Below are 21,796 nucleotides of genomic sequence, written 5' to 3'. Positions count from 1 at the left end.
CACATTTGGCTTCGTCTTTGTGTGTTTGCAACCTTCTTAAAGCTTTTGTAGGTTTTATGTGGATGTAGGTGCCAGATATTTGGGCTCCAATAGCAGAGGAAGGTGGTTATAAATGCCAGCTAAGGCCATGCAACTAGTTGCAGAAACAAGGATTATAACTGACATGAGTATTTCTGTCATATTTTGTTTACAGTGTGTTTACACAGAAATTTGTGTTGTTTTTCCTCAATTTCTTTATTGTGTAATGTAAAATCAATTAAGAGAATATCAGTGGTTATAATATTTTAGTTTGAGATACTGAAAGAATGTCCTTCAAGGGACATTGCCACCTATTCTAAATTTATAATGCATTTGCGGTCATATGAGGGCAGTTATATCATGTAAGGCATGATTATAACTTAGTTATTGTTTTCATTTGGAAATTAAACATGACATAAAGAGATATGATTGTGTATCAAATTGACAAGGAGCAGACTGTGGTGGATATTCTTGACTGTCAACTTGAATGCATCTGGAATTAACTAAAACTAAAATGACTGAGCATATCTGTGAGGGATGTTTTTCTCAGTTTAATGAAGACCTATTTGTAATTTTTATCTTTTGGTGTGGGAGGATACACCCTTAATCCATATTTTTTGAGGTGAGAAAATTTAGCTTTTAATCTGGACCACAATTTCTGATGGCAGCCTTTATAAAGAACATTCAAGAAGGAAGCTCTCTGTGTCTCTTTCTGTGTGTCTCTCTGTCTCTCTGTCTCTCTGTCTCTCTCTCTCTCTCTCTCTCTCTCTCTCTCTCTCTCTGCTCTTGCTCTCACTAGCAAGTCCATTTCTTCTCTAGAATTATATCCCACTTCTTTGGGATTTCAGAGTATAGTGAAGACCAGCAAAGACATGCAGCCTTGTGGACCGAACATCTACTGGATTCTTGGACCTTCTGTTCATAGGCAGCTATTATTGGATTAGCTGAACTCCCTTTAAGTATACACATATACATACATACTACATATATACATACAGACAGACAGATAAATAGCTCCATTCTATATGTTTTATTCCTCTGGAGAACCCTGACTATTACAGTCCTCTACTTGGTATGTGGAGGGGAGCACAGTTAAGTGGGGTCTAACTGGAGGAGGTAGGTTCCTGAGGACAGGCTTTTAAATTCTTAGCCTGCCCCTAATCCTGTCATTTTCCTATTTCCAGACTGATAATGCAATGTATCAGATTATATTCATATATACAGACTGTATTATCCCCTTGAACTATAAGCTCAAATAAACCCTTGTCTTAAGTTGATTCCAATATGGCATTTTATTGCAACAAAAAGTGTGTGTGGCGAGGATTAATAGACTGTGGATATCAAGATGCAAGAGTACTTGATTTCGTTACAGAAAACACCACTTAATGTGTGGATCCTCTCCTGTGTGTCATTTCATCTCCAAACTACTTAGAACACCTAACATGGTGTAAGTGCTGTGCAGACCATCTTCTTGCTAAATTGTTTCGGGAATAATGATGTGAACGGTCTGCACATGTGCAACACAGATGCCAATTTCCCTCTTGAGTATTTCCATCTGCAGTAAGTTGAATCCACAGATATGGAACTCATGGACACAGACTGACAACTGTACCAGTTGCCGGTGATAAAATTCTGAAGTTGGAGTGAAAATTAGAATTATGAAAATCTATAACCGCCACTCTAAACCACCACTAGGTTCCCCTAGTGCAAGAGATTTCCTTAGCTAGGTGGTGGTGGTGCATGCCTTTAATCCCAGCACAGGAAGCAGAGGCAAGCGGATCTCTGTGAGCTCGAGGCCAGCCTGGTCTACAGAATGAGATCCAGGAAAGGTGCAAAGCTACACAGAGAAACCAGAGAGAGAGAGAGAGAGAGAGAGAGAGAGAGAGAGAGAGAGAGAGAGATATTTCCTGATTTAAAAAAAAGCATGGTCATGTGAACAGTTGAGAGTTGAGTTTTTTCTTATTGTTTTCTCCTTTTAAAATACCTTTATTAACTGTTTGATAATTTATGCATGCCCTTCCATGAATGTTTGTTCATATTTGCCCCTGCTCCTCTCTGTAACTTCTCCTAGCTCCAATCCTCACTCTCACCCTCTCCCAACATTATATCCTCTTTTTTCTGTCAATAACCCTTTGAGTCATTTTGTGCTCCCCATATATTCATGGGTGTTGGGAAATCTAATGGACTGTGGGCAACACCCTGAAAGAAAACTGACTCTCTCTCCCTTGCTTAAAGCCTTCAGTTACCAGTAGCTCCTTACTTACCTGGGGTGGGAACTCGTGAACCCTTTCCCGCTCTGTCAAGTGCAATGTTTTCTGATCTTATAGAATAAAATGAATCTACACTTGGAAGCTACGCCTAATTCAGTGAAGTGATGTTTTGCCATATAATCGATGTTTAATGTTACAATATCATGCAGGGGTAAAAAGACCCATTAAAACTACAAGATGGGTTTTAGTGTAACAGAGTACAAAAATATTAATATTACACATTGTTACTACCATTTATTGAGTTTTCATGTACTATCCATGAAGAATGTGCATAATTATCACAGCTATTTTGAAAATAATCCTAATTTTTCCAACTATATAATCTATATGAGGCCATATATAATGTAGCAAGTAAAGAACAGATATGAGAATACACTTTTTTTGTCCATGTGAACAATCACTATACTATAGAGATTTCTGTTCTGTTTCAGAGACTGAGATTTTTTTCATAAACAAATATTTCTAACATACATATGGTTTATTATTTTTAAATGAATTGGTGATTCTAATTTATCAATTTAGTTTGTAAATGGCAAATATCAATACAGCCTAGACAAACAAAAGCTCTTTGAGAACTTCAAGCATTTGAAAAAGAGGTAAGGTACCCTACAAACAAAAAGGTTTGAAAATTGCTGGCATGTTTTGTATTTACAGAGTATTTATGATGTTTACTATGTAAATCAAATGAACTGCACAACTGTAATGAATGAGAGACCACAAAGGGGATGGACTAACTTGTGGTCTTGGTTCTTTGCAGGAAGGGCTGGTGCCATAGACAGCAAGGGCACAATGGTCAGAGACAGAGAGGATATGTGGCTTTAAGTATATTAGTCTCTCCTCCGTTTCTTCCCCATACAATGATAGCCATCACACTACTTACCTCACAATATTACTCAGAGTATCCCATGAGTACTAAAGAGCATGTGGAATAGCCTTGATTGACACTTAGACTAAAGAGCATGTGGGAGAGCCTTGACACTTAGACTAACTGCCCTGTGTACCTTCTATTTTTATTCTAATCACAAGTAGTGAGTCTGTGTCTGAGTGGACAGTTAATGGCCCACATTATGACACACAGGTGCCGCTGACCTTGCCCCACTGTGGAAAGACTGAAGGCACAAGAAGAGGCCACTAAGCCTCAGAGACAAAATACTTTGGAGCTGAGAAAGAAATCAGAATTCCATAACCCGCTTCTTACCCCAACATCACACTTTCTCATCCAGAATCACATCTGTTGCCCCGGTGAGGAACCTGGATGAGCTCCAAGGTTTCAGAACAAATGATGTGAGGTTGGCATGGATTCATATGCAGGGTCCCAAGCAGTTAGGATTTTCCTTGTTCCCGAAATGTGATGAATTCTCTCTGCAGCTCAGTTTGGATGCCAGAGGATCGTTCAGAATGAGGCTGCTTTCAGCAAACATCCACACAGTCGCCTTCACTGCCAGGAAGACAAATGCTTCTCTAAGAAAAGAATGTTCTAAGTTTTTTATGATGAGGAAGGTTTTGGAGTGGGGGTTGGAGAGAGAATCCCTGGGTCAATCCTGGGCCTCACCCTGCTACAAAATTGCTGTAGCAACTGATCTATATCTGCGGCCCAGGAAATCCTCTCCAGAGAGCCATAGGGATGCTTAAGAATTTGTGGAATGACTTTTCAGGATGCTAAAACAGAACGTGATTCTGAGGCTGAGGAGCATACATGAAGTTTGAAGTTACACTTGTCCGTGAGACAAACAGTAAATAAAATATCACATCCCATGTAGCCTGGCTCCTAGGTTTCCCTTCTACCCTGGGTCAAGCAAGATGAATTTTACTCTAATTGTTACTAAGGTTTCTGAGCATGCTGGATTTCAATTATAAAAAACTTTATTGAATTTGAATGTTACTTTCTCTCTGGGATGTGCCTAGTGCACTATTTAATATTAATTTCCCAGGGTCTCCTCTTCCTGCTTCATTTTTGTCTTGGGGCACATTTCTCCACCCAACACACTATGTTTATTTTTGTTTTTTTGTATTTTGGGTTTTTTGTTTGTTTATTTGGTTGGTTGGTTGGTTTGATTTGGTTTTTCGAGACAGGGTTTCTCTGTGTAGCTTTGCGCCTTTCCTGGTAACCCAAGCTGGCCTGAAACTCACAGAGATCCGCCTGGCTCTGCCTCCCGAGTGCTGGGATTAAAGGCGTGCGCCACCACCGCCCGGCCACACTACGTTTTTTACATGAGTATTTTGTTCACAGTCTGTCTGCTTCACCTTGACAGTAGATTTCCACCCTTTTCCTTTTGTGTTGTCTTCCTAACTTCTAGGATGGGTCTGTGGTGTGATGAAGATTCCCCACTTCTATCTTCTGGCTCTAAGTTGGGGATGGATGATGTCTCTGTGATACATGGCTCATCATGAGTTCACGCAAATGTGATGTCTTCAAAAGTGCCTACATTATTAATACCACCCACACTTCTTTGAAGGAATGGAGTTCATGGAACTTCGATATTATATTATCATACAAACGTCTGTTGTTGCTCATTGTTTTTGGCAGGAAAGAGCCAGGAGCTGCTTACGATACCTGGTGAGCCAGCTAGCTAACATGGAGCACTCATTTCACCATATTCTCCTGCTGGAAATCAAGAGCATCACTGATGCCTTCTCCTCCATCCTGGGCCCTCACAGCAGGGACATCTTCCGAATGAGCAACAGCTTCACCAACATTGCCAAGCTGCTTTCCCGACGACTGGAAAACAGCACGGCTGGGAATGGCAGGTATCTATAGAAACCAATACGCCAAAGTCTGGGGGAAATGCAAACTTGTAAAGGAATAGAATGAAGCACAAGTGGCCGTGCCAGGTAGCTCTCTTTTATTGACTCAGTAAACATCTGACACTTATTTATGCTGAACCAGGAATCTAAGCAGAGAGACAGAGGTCCAGTAGGTTGGGTAGTCAACGGATCAGAGAATAAAATTAGAGGCCAGAGGAAGAATAGACTAATAAATATGGGTTCAAAGAATTTGAGGAACAATGACATGGTGGAGTCTACCTGTGTATGGAAGAAGAGGGGTAAAATTGGGATCAAGAAACATCTCCTAGAGTAAGAGACATTTTGGACCAAGTCTTAGGAGGTAACCAGATTGCTCCATACTGTCATTTTGGTGACATATCTATCTTTCTTGAAATGAGCATCATTTTGTATAAGTGAAGAATATGCTACAAGAAGAGCAATATTTGGAAGGATGATGAGGTAGAGGCAGGGATGACACATGGTAGACTTGGTATACCTTTCTAAGAAGTTTCCATTTTATCCTGTAGGAATCACTGTGAGGTTTGGTGCATGGTGGGGTGAAGCCAGAACCCATTTCAAGGTCTCTCTAGTCTCAGTATGGAGACTGTCCCGGCAAGAAGATGACAAGGCCAGATCAAGCAAGGGAAAGACAGTACACATTAATGGACTGTCATAAGGAAATTATGGGTGGCGGTTATGAATGAGCTGCCACAATCTGGCTGAGTTGGAAAGAGGGCGATTGTAACTGAAGAGTGGGAGTGAGTTCAGTGCACCCAGCTAGCCCTTCTATTCTTGTGGGGCTATCTTATGCATTATAAAGTATTTATCAGAAACCCAAGTATCTACTCACTAGGTACTGTCACCAGTCTCCTCTCTTGGTTGTGACTGTGAACTTGTCTGTGACATTTCTAAATGTCCTTAGGAGACAAAAAGTGCCCCGATTGAGAAACATATACATTTACCATTCAAAAATAGCACACCCTTGACTTACATAGTAATAGCTTTATCATAGTAGCATGCAATAACGTATATGAAACTCCAAAGCCACTGTCAAATAAGTTTTATGATATAGTTTCAGAAATGTGCCATGGAGTCTCTGCGCCTGGTATTAAGGAAAGTTTTTATACTGTGTGCACAGCCAACCTGCTTGTGACCTCTTCCAGCCATGATGGTCACACTTGCCAACCTGCTTGTGACCTCTTCCGGCCATGATGGTCACACTTGCCAACCTGCTTGTGACCTCTTCTGGCCATGATGGTCACGCTTGCCAGAAGAAAAGCCCATGCACAGGCCCTGGCCAGGGGACATTCTGCTGACAGACATGGCTGAGCTTGTGTGTATGAAAGCTTCCTATAAAGTAGGGGAAAGTTACAAGGCTGTGGTGCTCAATAATTTAACAGTGTAATTAATCTTTGATAAATAACCTCAGTCTATATAGCAATAATACTCCCTTTACTGTTTCCGCCCTCTCCCCCCCCCACCCCGAGGAAATAAAGAAAGTGAGGGGGAGGAAGGGAAAGAGAAGGAAAGAAGGGAAGGAAGGAAGAAGGGACAGTAAGAGAAGGAGGGAGGCAGGGCTATGTAGCTCAGTAGAGCTTTGCCTTGCATGTGAAGTCCTGGTTTCACTCTGCAGCACTGAAAAAGATAAATAAGAAGTCAGCATTCATCCCACATATGTCCACCACCTCAGCCTCTCTCAACTCAAAATATTTCTCCCAGTTCAACCCTTGCTGTCAATCTCCTTCCACCAGATTGTAATTATTCAGTGGGAACCTCCGAAGTGTGGTGTGGACAGCTAGCCTTTTGTGTCCAAAGCTCATCCTCTCTGGGGCGGTTGCTAAGGCATCTCTCCCAGCATGTTTTCCCTGAATAGTCCTCCTTGGGACCATGCGATTCCACCCATTTGAGTCCATGCCCCTAAAGCAGAAAGGTCTACACTTTTGTATGAGGCAAAGACAAAAACCCGATTCTTACAAAGCGATCCTGAAAGAAAATTAAAGATGATAAAACTCAAAGCAGATGTCAGCTACTTTACAAATGAGACACACAGCTCAGCAGGCCAGATTTTAGACTTCAGGCCAAAACAACAAGACTATCAAAAGAAAAACAATCAGCATCCCAGAGAGAATGAAAAAACCAAAGCAGATGAGCCGTCCTCTTGCCAGAAAGATTCTGAATAAATTGAGTGAGTTTTGTAAAGGGCAGCAGGTGAGCCTGTTTGCATTTCCCCCCATTTCCTCTGTCTCTAACTGTTTGTATTTAAATAAAAGCCAAGGAAGCCTAAATGACAGAACCAAGCAGAGCATTTAAATTTTGAAATCAATTCTGGAGAAACAAAAAAGGAGGCGACTCAGGATTGACAAGGTGACTAAGGAGTTAGGAAAAGAGACCTATACTTTTGCAAATGGCATGCCCTTTGTGGCCTCCAGGGCAGCCCTTAACCATTGGGCGGCTTGCCTGTCAGACCCTGTCAAAACTGGGGAAGGAGAGAGTGTGTTCTTGGTGAATGTGTAACTGGCTGAGCAGTTCCCCAGCAATCATGGTGTTCAGTGACCATTTCAGTAGATCACAGCTTCTCAAGCTTTTTCTACTTGAAACTTCTTTATAGACAAGAAGTTTCTGTGACCTTGTATGTGTGTGTGTGTGTGTGTGTGTGTGTGTGTGTGTGTGTGTGTGTGTATTTATATATGCATGCATACAAATGAATATACAAATCAAACAATGATAATAAATCACAAAGAAATTTATAAGACAAATCTTTATTTACATATATATAATTTTATTGTTTATTGGCAATTAAAGCAGATTTGCATACTAATGAGGGAGGTGGCCTTGTTTATTTTTACAGAAAGAATTAAATTTTGGCTGAATATTTAATGCTGCCAGGCATAGAACATCTCTAATGTTTAGAGTTGATCATTATTTTCAATTTATAATTATCAATGCTGAGATGTCACTGCACAGGAACACATAGTACAGAAAGACAGAAGTGCATATAGGTCCACTTCAGATACGGAAATTCTGTCCAAATACCAAATCAGGATGTATTGTTTTTTTTTATGAAACTCGCTGGGTTTTCAAGTAGCAATTTCTAAAACTAAACATGCCAACACGATGCAATCCAAAGACAGTAACTTGATAGTCGTGTGCAGAGAGATGACGGTAGGAAGATACTGAATGTCTCTGTTTCCATAATCAAGCCATCATGTTTATATAAGAACAGGAAACTCTTTCACACAGAATAAAAACATACTGGAGTCTTGACCCTGAGTTGAGGCGTTCCAAGCAGCATTTGCTGGTGGCAGGTGGTATGGCGAATGCACGGGGCAAGTGCACGTGTTGTTGTATGTTCCAAACCAAGGCTCCCGTGAAGTTGTGCATGCAGCCCCAATAAGCATTGCCAGAAGCACCTCAGAGTTGTTACATTTCTGATTTTTAAAAAATATTTATTTATTTTTTACGTATACAGTGTTCGGCCTGCATGTATGCCTGCAGGCCAGAAGAGGGCACCAGATCTGGTTACAGATGTGAGCTACCATGTGGTTGCTGGGAATTGAACTCAGGACCTCTGGAAGAGCAGCCGGTGCTCTTAACCGCTGAGCCACCTCTCTAGCCCACATGTCTGATTTTGAACTGATATTTTGCCATTGCACCTTCACAGAACTTTTGCTGTTACCAGTTGTTTCTCCCAACCCTCCCATCCAGTTTAAGAAATCAGCCACAAGCAGATGCCTTTACCAAGCATGTTCTGCACGAGAGAAGCATCTCTGATCCAGCCTCAGTAGAAGGGGACAGTTCGTCACATGTGTTCTTAGCAGGAGGTCAGACTCCATTTGGACATGGAAACTTGGAGGAATGAAAATTGTGGAAAGAGGGATAGGGAAGTAAAGAGGAGAAAAGATGAAAGGACGAGGATGTAATAGTGAGGAGCAGAAGGAGAGAGGACAGACTCACGGTCTCCAGCCAAGGATTGGCGGCAGCAGACTAACTCTTCCCTTAGATGTGACTTCTGGAGCCTAGAGCCAAGCCAACGCCACTGGAGTCGTAGAGGAAAGAAAGTTGTTTGTAAGCAAAGTCCGTGACAAAATGATTCCCATCTTTGCTTAGTTAAATAGGTACTTGCTCTCCTGTTATCTTAGTAGCAATGATGTCAGCTATGTCTCTCTTTTGTCTTAAAGAAGCACGCCTTAAAGTTAAAAAGGAGAAGAAGAAGAAAACTATAGCCAAAACAAATTAGGAAGGCATAAAACTAATGTGGGATGGATGGCATGATGGTTAATCTTTTGGGTCAGCTTGACTGGGTTTTAAATCACCATGCAGTCACACTTCTGGGTAAGTCTGTGAGGTTGTTGGGGGAAAAAAATTGTACTGAGAGAAGACACTCCCTGAATGATGGGTGCACCATCCTTTGAGCTGGAGCTCTAGACAGAAAAGAAGTTGATCTGAGAACCAGCATTCAACTCATCCATCTTTGTAAGCACCAACGCAGCGTGACTGCCTGCCTCATGCTCCTCTGCCATGCCGTTCCCACCACAAAGGACTGTTTCTGAGCCGAAACAAACCCTTCCTGCCTTAAGTTGTGTTTGTTACTTATTTTTGTCACATTAACAAGATGAGTGACAAATAACCAAAACTTGGTACCCTAAAGTGAGACTGTTGCTGTGACAAACCTTACCGCAGTCCATATGCTTTTGGAATTGTTTTGTAGGAGGAATGTGGAAGAGTTTGAAGCGATAGACCAGAAAAGCCCAAGAACTCTGTAAGCAGAGCTAAGTGGGACATTCTGGTGGGAATTTGGAAGATTAGATGCCATGAGGAGTGCAGACAATGGAGGCCAGACTCATGGCATTTCAGAGCCCTATAACAGGGCTCTGCTGGGAAGTGAGAGGCCATTCATGTCACATCTTAGCTAATAATCTGGCTCTATTCTGTTCACATCATGACAATGCAACTAGAGCTAAATGCAAAAGTAATGGATGATTCTTTTTTGGTGGAGAAAATTCCAAGACAGGGGAGCATTCAGACTTTTTAAAATTATGGCTACTGCTCACTACTCCTGTCTACAGTGAGAGAAAACAGCAAGTAAAGAAGAAAATTTTGGAAAAATATACGGTTTGGCAAGGAAAGAAACATGAAAGAATTTTAATGTTGCCAATAAGGAGGGTACAAAGAAGGCAGTTAGGATTGCTGAAGAAGTTTAGCATGGTGAGAGAACTCCTGAACTTTGTGCTGGAAAACAGGAAAGATGCCAAGAGCAAGCCCTCACTCACTGAAGGGAGGTTCTTGAGTGTGCAGGGCAAATATATTCGAAAGGGCAGAGCCTGAACTTGGATCTCTTAATGAACACCTAAGGAAATGTTTTTCTAGGGTCAGCTTTTAAAGACCAGGCTGGCCTCGAACTGAGTGATTTGCCTGCCTCTGCCTTTCTAGTGCTGGGATTAAAGGTGTGTGCCACCACCACCCAGCTGAGGATCAGCTTTGAAGGCTCTTGAAGGTAGTCTACGAGAGTCAGGCTAGATCTTAAACTGGCAACGTAACCTGGCAGCGTTGTCCATACGGTATTGGCTTTGCAGGCATGAAGATTACAAGAGAGAAGTGGGTCATGAGGACATCTTTCAGAATTTCAGAAAGTGGCTGCAGCCAGGCAGTGTGTGTGGCAGGGCAAGGCAGCCCTGAGAATGAAGCTGGGAAGGTAAGGTCTAAGTCGCGGTGGAAACCACGGGATGCTGAGATGTCAGATGGTGATGTATCTAGTAAGGAAAGCTGCAAATGTGAAAGAGAGCTAGCCCAAGAGAGAGGCTGGAATACACCTTCACCCCAAGACACGGAATGGCAACTTGAGAATGATGATCCTTCACTGGCACAGAAATCACAGAGAACAGAGGACAACTCATCTACATCTTTGCCAGGAATGCTGCTAATAGGTCTAATCAAGCTTAAAACAACTAACAATATTATTTTATTTCATCTCTTTTCCTTTATTTTTATTTTGTGTGTGTGAGAGTTTTGCCTGAATGTATTCTGTGTGTCATGTGCACTCAATGCCCACAGAGGCCAGAAGAAGGCATTGGATCCCCTGGAACTGGAGTTACAGATGGTGATGAACCCATATGTGGGTAGGGCCCTCTGGATACCTAGTGCTCTGGGAGCTAGTGCTTTTAGCTCGCTCGCTCGCTCTCTCTCTCTCTCTCTCTCTCTCTCTCTCTCTCTCTCTCTCCAGTCCCATTTTATTTAATCTTCACAAAAATATCTTAATGTACATCAGAATTGTAGAGGCTTCATTAAAGCATAATGGAATAAGTTCCCCTAGAAGAGAGAGGAATTAGAGAGATGTGGTTATGAGTACTTATTGCTCTTTTAGAGGACCTGGGTTCAGTTCCCAGAACCCACATGGCAGCGCATAACCTTCTGTATCTCCAGTTCCAGGAGATCCAATCCCTTCTTCTGGTCTCCACGGATTCCTCTATGCACATGGTACACACAAACTCCACACAGGCTCACACACATACACATAAACAACAAAATAAAAATAAAAATAAACTAGCACAAAGTTCAAGACTCTACTCACCCTCCACTCCCCCTGTAGTCCTGCAGTCATTTCTGCATAAATATGAGGTAATAATTCACGAAGCTTCCTTTTGTTTCTTCCTTTAGTCTTGTCTCAGATTTTAGTGTGGATGAGATTTACAATAAACACAGCAGTTATATAATTCAAAGGAATGTTCCAGGTGACTTCTGCATATTCCTACCAAAATTCAGGCCAACTCTGCTTCCTTTTTCCATCACATTCTAGAATACTCTCTTCATTCCTCCCTTCCCATGAAAGGCTGCTGTTCCCTACAACTGCAGTTGGTACCACTTCTCTGTGAGGTCTTTCCACCCATTCTTTCCCATGATCCCACTTTCCTCTGATTCCCATGATCCCCCTTTCCTCCATCTCTCCAGCTCCTGGAGCACTGGATATCTCTTTGTGTCCTACTTGCCTCCAAATTAGAGAGCTAGTATACAGAAGAAATATAGTGATAATAATAATAATAATAGTAATAATTATAGTAATAATAATAATAATAATAACTATTTTTTTCCAAAAAAGGCAAGATATGTTTACACAAAGGAAAAAACTGACTTTTTGAGACCAACTGTAGACTCAAGGAATTGCCACAAGTAGTTCCAGGACATAATTAAAACCATGTGACATTCTGGACAGTATTGCCCCTGCTTAGGAAAAGTTGAAGGTACTTCCACCCTGCTAAGGTAACATCTGAAGATGAAACTGGGGTTTCCATAAGAAAAGAGTGCATCTTTTCCATCTAGATATGTCCTGTATCAGAAGAAAATCCTAACGGCCTCTTGTGGTGGCTGTGTGGTGGCTGTGACCCCTCCATACATATGAAGTAATCACTTCAGGTTTTGCCCGGCTTCATCCCAAAGAGGTTGCAGCTGACATGTGGTACCATTTATGTCCCATGTGTTGTTCATTTACTTCATTGGTCTTCCTTCCTTAACCAGTACTTAGGACTACAGGAAGGTCTTTAAAGGTATTTCAAGAATTCATTTATTAGCAAGAGACATAGGTGGGAGACGCAATTATCTGCTTTGGAGACAATGGAGCAAGGCCAGTGAGTGTGAGACTCCAGCAGAGCTAGCTTTGCAGGGTGTAGACGAAGGGGGATGGGAATGGTGGTAGCCCTGCTGAAGTGTGAGTAACACAGCTGCAGCCTTGCCAGGAGACGCAGGACCACAGTTTTTAAATCACAGGACACACCAAATCACAGGCTTTTGTGGAGCGCCGATGGCCTGGTGTTCCATTTCAAACAAGGCAGAGAAGACCCAGGTTCTAGCCTGGAGGAGGGAAAAGGCACTTGTGGGAGATGTAATGGAGGCTTGACCTTCTCCTACCCACCTGAGGTGCTGGCTGTTCTGCAGGGACTCAGTAGACCCTTGTTACCTAGCTGCTTGATATTTTGCTTCAGGAAATGGTCCCTGTTGCCTTGCTCCATCCATCATGTTTGAATTCTAAAATTTTCATTTGGGTGGTGTTTTCTGCATCTTGAACATCTTTTCAGTTGGGGCTAAAAGAAGGCAAATGCTTATCTTCCCAATCAGTGTGAATGTGGTGGGTGTTGTGTTCCCTGAAATATTGTGTGTTCCCTGAAATAAACATATCTGGGGTCAGAGAACAGACAGCCACTAGAACAAAGCCAAAAATGGTGGCTAGAAAATGGGAAGAGTAAGCCATTACAGAAGTTAAGCGGTGGTGGTACACATCTTTAATCCCAGCACTTGGGAGGCAGAGCTAGCCAGATCTCTGAGTTCAAGGCCACTTTAGAAACAGCTAAGCGTGGTGACCCATGCCTTTAATCCCAGAAACCCAATCTTTAATCCCAGGCAGTGGGGGCAGAAAGAGAAAGGTATATAAGGCGTGAGGACCAGGAACTAAAGCAGTAAAGCATGTAGTTAGTTAAGCATTTGGCTGGAGAAGCATTCAGGCTTTGGAGCAACACAGTTCAGCTGAGATTCATGTGGAGGAGGACTCAGAAGCTTGCAGCCTGAGGAAACAGGATCAGCTGAGGAACTAGCAAGGTGAGATAGCCGTGACTTTTTCTGCTTCTCTGATCTTCCAGCATTCACCCCAATAACTAGCCTCAGGTTTGTTTTTATTAACAAGTACCTTTAAGATTCATGCTATATGTGAAGGTTTCTATATACATCTATTCTGTACCTACTAAATTTATTTTAGTAATTTTCCACAGTAAATGATTAATAACAATTAATGACTATTAAGAAAATACAATAATCATGACAACATAGTATTAGAGGGTTTCTCTCACCCTCTCATAACATCTTATTGTTCTCTCTTTGTCTTTTCACTAAAGGAAGTACATTATGGTGAACACAAATCGCTAACACATCTTTAGCTTATTCAAATTGACAAAATAACTATTCTTGTGCTTTAGGACCCTTACTAAGTAAAAAGATAGTTACTTAAATACAAGCATTTTAACAGTACAAGAATTGATATGATAACTAATGGGGTAGTATAGTATATACTATGTAGTCATGGATATTCTGGGCAAAAGGATGATACTTGTCCTGGATGAAACAGAACAAGATGGTATAAAAATTCATCTTACTACTCAGAATGATGCCCAATTTAACATTCATTGATTTGTTTGTCTCTGGGATTTTCCATTTGATGTAACAGGTAACTGAACCTCCCCACCCCCCCCCCCCCCCACCACCCTTCAAGCAAAACTGAAGATAAAAGATCCCAGATAGACTGGATTTAGAACATCTGTGGCCTATGGATTAAAGGCCCACAGTAAATGTTAACTGGTAGTGTTCACATTATGTGCCAGGTGAGCGTTGGGGTAGTGACTCTTGAATACAGAGCTGCCTGGAGCATGGCCCACAGAGAAGTGCTCATTTGCAAACTCTTTCTTAGCAGACCACAGCGAAATTATTACAGAAGCTGAACACAGCTTGGAGCATTCGCAGCTATATGGCATTACTGCAGCAGCCGAGCCCATGACCAGTAGACTCTGCAAGCTTTGTTTAGCCCTTACGTTTCTCTGGTACTGTACTGTACTGACTTACAGGAACATGGGTCCTTGGCTTATGAAAATAAAAACAGTAAACAGTTGTTTGCCACAAGTAGTTTGGAAAGTGCTGTGATCCATCCTCAGGGAAGCTGCCTACACCAATCTGAGGGGGCTCCTTAGTATCCAACACTTTACTTCCTAGACTTTCCTCTGGGACCCCAAGAAAAAAAGACTTACTGGTAAAAGGTCTCACATGTGAGCACATGCACACACACACACACACACACACACACACACACACATTTTCAGCCATTGGAGACAAGTTACAGCTGTGACAAAAACCAGTCTTAATAGCATATGTGTGTGTCTATATCTATATATCTATATCTATGGTAAAAGTATACCTTTTTTTCTTTTAAGCTGGCAGCATAACTTGACTTCTCCATAGGTAAGTGCTGAATTCTAAATGAGCTAGAAATTGACCTGGAGAGTGTGTAGAGTTCTCACCCCAGCCCAGTCAGTGACATGTTTTCAACTAATGACATTCTGCCAATGCTGGGTAAATATAGAGTGCTTTGGATCCCTAAGGCTCATGTTTTAACAGCTAGTCCCGCTGGTGGTGCTGTGTGGGAAGTCTCTGGAACCTTTAGGGGGTCAAGCCTCACTGGGGGAAGTGTGTCACTGGGGGCAGGCCCCAAGGCTCTCTAGCCAGACCCCAGTTGCTGGTCACTCTCTGCTTCCTGAATACACAAGTGCCCGGGTGCTCTCAGCTCCTGCCACCATCCCTTTCACAGCCATGGTGGACAGTCTCCCCATGAACTTCAAGCTGAAATACACTTTCTTCTATTAGTTGCCTCTTGTCTGTATTCGGCCACAGCAACAGCAAGTCTAACTGTGGGCTTCTACCTATTCAAAGTGGGCCGCGTGTGATGATTGAGGAATGTCAAGAAGGAGGTATTAAACCTTTTTTTTCTTGCTCTGCCAGTGTCACATCCTGGACACTAATGACGTCTTCACAGTTGACAGCTCACTACCAGCCCATTGCCTGCTCCTATTCCCGGGCATGACAGTCTAGAAAAAGATGGGTACCCTTCCTCCACAGTTCCGTCCTGACTCAGAGCATTGCGGTGACATCGCTGCTGTACATTCCTTTGAAATTTCAAAACTTGTGCCACATCCAGACAGCCACGTGACAGACGGGGGCCACCTCCTGTTCTGGGGACCATGACTTCCCATATGCCCACCCTCAACTCCAGAATCTTGACTGTAGATTTAGGGTGCATCGGCACCAGTATCTGTTGATAGTGAAAACTAAAAAAAATAAATAAATAAAATAAAAAAAAAAACTTCACCCTGGAATTTACAGAGACTCCAAGTGGGTCGGACAGTAAAGTCTGTCAACTCCAAATGATGCACAGATTGTCTTACAATAGGCCTTCTGCCCCGAGCCAGTCTGTTCTTCCTGTGATTGATCTGTGCTGCTCCTGTCTGTACACATGGCAGATAACATGGGGTTGGCTGGGGGGAGTGTGACGGGATTGTTCAATGATCATTCTGATTTTGTAGGTCTGGGGAGGATACTCTGATTCCCATGAGCTCCAAGGACTTGGAGTTGTTGGTCTGCAGCTCCCACTTGAAGAACATGTGCAAGGGTCTTTGCACTTTTTCCAGATCCCTCACTTCCCTATTTCTCTCTGACCAAAGGGCTGAGAGTGTAAACGATTGAGCATCTGTGTTAAGGAGACCATTTCTTTGTATTGGAGCTTAATATTTTTGTTCTGATTGCAGGGACTTCTCAATGTCTACAACTGTTCAGAATTAATATTCTTCCCCGCGCCCCCAATCTCTAGTCCAGGTTGACATGGAACATGCTATGTCACTGAGCCTGCCTTCTAACTCCTACCTTGGCCTCCTTAGTGCTGGGATTCCAAATGTTGCTGCCAGCCCGGCCATCAGAACTCATTCTCGAAGCTCAGAAGTTTTACAAATCCCCTATATCATTATGGCAGTTCTTGCATGCTCACACACCGTGAGCCTTGCTCTCCTTTGGCGTGCATGCTTTAGGATGCCACCGCGAAGGAGGGCTTTGATAGTCTTCCCTGGCTTTGAGCAGGCATTTACCTTCAAAGTTTAGTGCCACTGGCTCAGGCCACCTCTCAGTGTCAAGGTTCACAATGGACAGCAACACCTAGGGTTTAACCGATAGAAATTTTCAAGCCAATACTATAGGGGCTACACTGTTCGATACACCATTTTACATGACATTTTTAGCTACCTAGAGATACAAAACCATTAATCCCATTTTTATTTAATAAAATGTGCCTTAGAGTCAGAAAGAGACTTGGCACATCACTCACTAGTAAGTGGGAAATTGGAGGCATGCCCCTAGGCCTCTCCCTCATGAGGCCCTGATCACTCCAGGTTTCTACAGCATCCTCTCCTGACATCCCTCTTAAAGTTCTAACATAAAGGAGATCAGCTGTGGTGGCATTTCTTTTCAGTGAAACAGTACTGTGGACTTGACCACATTCTAATCCCCACATAACTGGGCCTTTGCATGGCTCCACTTCTGCCCACAGAATAGCTCAAGAACAGATGTTCACAGGACCCAGCTGCACGTCTGCACTTTCAGACTCTAGCAGCATTAAGCACTGAACAGGCCATGGGACTCTCAGCTAGGGGATCATCTCTGTCATCCTTTTGATGACTGATGATGACCCAAGAAATTGCTGAGGAGTAAAAAAATATAACATCCCCAGAATTTAGGACTCTGGTATGGATTTAGCCCATTGAGGTCTCCTTCCCCCATCGCAAGCTTAACTCTGCAGGAGAGTATATCCTGGACATGGGATCGAAAGCCAAGATCATCAAACATGAACTAATATTATTTTTCTTTGATTTAAGGGGTCAGGAACAGAGCTCACCAATCTCCCCACTCCTACCAGCATCTAGTCTCATCATCCAGCGTAGAGGGAGAACAGCAAACTGCCCAAGGGCCAATTGGTTTCTTAGGAGAGTCCCAGTACACACAAGAGGGAGGCAATCAGGCCTCCCCTGGGCATCCCTAGACGCACTTCTAAAGACTTTACTTTGGCAGCAGAGACCAGAAACTGTTCAGACCAAATCAGCTGAGCCTCTTGTAATGTGGCTTGTTGAGTTAAGGCCAAGTTAATATTTAAGGGACTACAGAATGTTGGCAGAGCATTCTGTAAATTACCGCTGGAGTTAAAAGTGACAAATGGTAAAGGAATAGGGGCCCCCTGCAAGAGACCAGCCCACTTGCCCTCATCCCAGAAAAACCCCCACAGGAGGCGTGGCCTGCCAGCCCACTCATGGTCACAGTTGTGTAGTTCCTGCTTTTGAAGGAAGGCGGGGGTGGGGGGGGGGATGGAGGCTGGGGAGACAGGCAGAGGGGGGTCTGCTTATCTGGAAAGGGGCTTTGTTTTTTTAAAAGACATTTTTCTCTCTCACTTTTTATATTATATTTTATATGAAAGAGGAAGTTAATGAGTAAGGAATGATTTTTGTTGTTGTTCTGTTTTTCGAGACAGGATTTCTCTGTGTAGCTTTGGAGCCTGTCCTGGAACTCATTCAGTAGCCCAGGCTGGCCTGGAACTCACAGAGATCTGCCTGCCTCTGCCTCCCGAGTGCTGGGATTAAAGGTGTGCGCCACCGCCCACCTAAGGAATGGTATTTTAAGCTCCAACCTTCTAGCTACTCTCTCCTGGCCTTCTAACCTACCAGAACCAAAACCTGCTTAGCTCCCTGATGAAACTGGGCATGTCCAGGTGGAGTGGTGACCAGTGACAAAAAGTTCCCTTTAACCCATCTTAAGGCTTTGGTAGAGTCATGGTCATCCATTACTCCCCACCCTCCACCCCCATTCCTTAACTCCTGTGCACTCAAAGTCTGAAAATCCCAAAATGAGGGGAAACTGTGTGCAGTGAAAAGCCTGTGTGGCCACAGCTCAGCCCATGAGCCACAGTCATCAGCCTCATGTCTGTAGACCATTTCTTCAGACCGAGATTTTTATTACTGATTCCTGACTCTCACTTGGTCCCTTCCAAAGTCCCTGCTGTGCTCCGTCTGGGTTGAGTGACAAGATATAAAATGGTAGAAGTGGGGGGCTTTTGTTCCCCCTGTTACATTCTGCCTATCTTTACCCCTCGCATTTGACGCAATGCTTCTCTCTGCTGGGATGAGTCAGTAGAAGCTGCCCGTGTCTCCTGGGCATCTGGTAGACCTGAGGTGATGTGGCCAGCCTGGCTTCAGACTTCAGGCATTCCTGGTTCTCAGATTCCACAAACCTTGCAGGCCGCTGTGAGTGCCCTGCATTTGAAATCATGAGGGAGCAAAGCAGTGTTGCCAGGTGGCCTGGATATCTAAATGTATTAAATGTACAGGATGTCTAGTTGAATTTCAGATGAAAAAATTTAGGATTTTTAATATAATCTTAATATAGTGAAATAAATTTTAGTAATAATATACTAAAATATAGCTGAATACTACTACTAATAAAATACACGCATACATAAATAAATGTCATAAAACACTAAAAATACATAATAATTTCATTTTATAAAATATATGAATATTTAATGTAATAAATATTTTAATAATAAATACATCTTTAAAATATTTGGTGTTTATCTGGAATTCTTATTTGGCCTAATGTTTGTATTTTATTGGCAACCCTGCCCAGAGGTATATGATGTGTGTGTGCCTCTTGGGGTTAGTGGGCATCTAAGGATAACTTGTAGCCAAGAGTCTTAGCTTTTTAGACTCTTGAACCTAAGGTCTCCTTTGGTGAATTATTGAACCTAGGGGAAGAGGTGTGTGTGGAAACCTTCTGACTTTGTTCTCAAGTTATTCAGTGTTATTGGCTTGGGAGCAAATGCTTGAAACTGATAACAAAGCGTGGAGATCTGTGCAGACCGATGCTAACTAACTCCAGGCAATTAGTACTGGAAGTGTATAGAACTGTAGGACACCCAGTTGGGGATGGGGAATTAGTTTGTATGAATAAAAGATACATATTTTATGTCAGAAGTGTGGGATCTAAAAACAGCTTGTTTTACCATGATTAGTATGCAAATAGAAATGGGTTTTAATCAGTGATGATTGTAAAGTAACTCAAATTAAAGTAGCCCATGCTGGATAGAAGGCTCTGTGGGTAAGAGAACTTACTGTTCTCATAGAGGGCCGAGATTCAGTCCCCAGCACCTACAGAGTGGCTCACAACTGCCTACAACTCCAGTTCCAGAACCTCCAGCGCCCTCTTCTGACTGCTCTAGTGTCCTGCACATTTGTGATGCAAATACCTACGCTGGGGTACAAACACATAAAAAAGTAAATTGTTTTAAAAGATTAAAGTAACCCTAGGTCATCTGAATGCAGATAAGCCAAGACATTCCGCCTTTTGACTGTCATCATCGTCCAGCTCAGTGAGTGTCACAGAGCAGGTTTTTTCTATGGCTTGGCTGCAGTTCTTAATCCTGTCTAAGGAATCTAGGCTCTCAGAGGGCCTTAAATCATACCACATTTTGACTTAAGCCTTAAAAGATGAAGTTTAGTATGTACAAAGTGTTTCATAAACTCTCATAAACTATATCTAGAGAGATGGCTCAGCAATTAACAGCCCTTGCTGCTTTCCAGAGCAGCCCACAACCACCTGTACCTACAATTCTGAGGAGTCTCACTCCCTCTTCTGGCCTCCACAGGCACCCATACACATGGCATACACACATATACATGTACATATCCACATAAATAAAAAGTACAAATAAATCTTGTATATTTGTAAATATATATGTGAGCACAATAATATATATATACACACACATCTATAGAGAGAAAGCTACTAATATCATTTATTTTAAAAAAGAAAGAAAAAACAAAATAACCTTATTTTTTCCCATATCTTAAAATTGAGAAGATATGACTGGAGAGATGGCTCAGTGGTTAAGAGGACTTGTTGCTCTTCCAAAGGTCCTGAGTTCGATTCCCAAAAACCACATGGTGGCTCAGAGTTTCTAAGAAGGAATGTGATAAATGTGAGCACAAGTTGCCTTCATTCCCCAAGCCCCCAGAAAGCATTTCTAATACAGAGTTGGCATCATCTCCAATGTTTCTAACCTTCTGGCAAATGAGCTGTATAGAAGGAATATCAAAGGCCTGTGTCTAAATAGTCAACAAAAGTTTGCTACACAACTAGCCAGAAAGTTATCCAGCAGAGTTTTCATTTCCAGATAAAGGGTAGTGGAATGAAGTCTCCCTGATCCAAAGGGTATGGATGGCAAGCGGCTCATGATCTCTGTTCTTTTAGGAGAAAAACCAGCTCTGAGGTTGGCTTTCCGGAGAAACTTGGAGAAGCCAAGACCATGATGGAGGAGCCTAAAAGTGAAGACCATGAAAAACTCCAAGTTAAAATCCAAGCCTTTGAAGACAAAATAAATGCTGAGAGCAATTCCCCTGGCTCTGTCCGCAGATACAGCTTAGACCACATCTCTAAGGAGGAACGAAGAAACATTCGATTTAGCAGGTATAATTTTTATTTGGTCATCATTTTGAAGTATGAACTTACATTGGCTATTGCTTTTATTGTTGTGATGCTTTGGGGTGTTTAATTATTTTTTTTCTTAACCTATAGCTTACCAAAGTTCTATCCTTTAATGAGTTAAAAAATATTACCCATAGTGCTCTCATTATTCAAGTAACCTTACTATTTATTTACTTAGGGCAGTGGTTCTCAACCTTCCTAATGCTACAACCCTTTATACAATTCCTCGTGTTGTGGTGACCCCCCCCAACCATAAGATTATTTTCATTGCTACTTCACAAGTGTAATTTGCTACTGTTGTGAATTGTAATGTAAATATCTGATATGTGACCCAAGGGGGCTGAGAACCACTGACTTAGGGACTATAAACAGAAGGCCAACATCTGATCTTTTAAACACTTTTTAAAATTAAGCATGCTAAGTTTGAAAATGGCTGCCAGTTGCATCTCTTATTCTAGTGAATAATCAGAGGCAAAAGCAAGAAAGAATAAAAACTCTCTGTCTACCATTTCACAGCCAACTTTGCTAGGAAGTTGATTTAAATCTTCTTTTGGAGGTACCTAAACATTCTCTACTTTCTTATCGGCAGGGCTGAGGATAAAACCCAGGGCCTTATGCATATCAAGCATGTACTAGGCTGC

General features: G+C 42.3%; 1 protein-coding gene across 1 annotated transcript in view; it reads left to right on the top strand.

Moving 5' to 3' along the window:
* The window catches only part of Veph1 (ventricular zone expressed PH domain containing 1), a 205,886-nt gene that overhangs the window by 91,603 nt on the left and 92,487 nt on the right, over positions 1–21,796 (top strand). Inside the window, exons 7-8 of the mRNA XM_036189338.1 lie at positions 4,816–5,036; positions 20,922–21,137. Of these exons, the coding sequence (XP_036045231.1) occupies positions 4,816–5,036; positions 20,922–21,137 (437 nt within the window). The remainder of the gene's footprint in view (positions 1–4,815; positions 5,037–20,921; positions 21,138–21,796) is intronic.

This window comes from Onychomys torridus, chromosome 6 (assembly GCF_903995425.1).
Source record: "Onychomys torridus chromosome 6, mOncTor1.1, whole genome shotgun sequence".
Classification (NCBI taxonomy): Eukaryota; Metazoa; Chordata; class Mammalia; order Rodentia; family Cricetidae; genus Onychomys; species Onychomys torridus.
The sequence above is the reverse complement of the archived record's forward strand: the minus strand, read 5'-3'. Positions and strand labels throughout refer to the sequence as shown.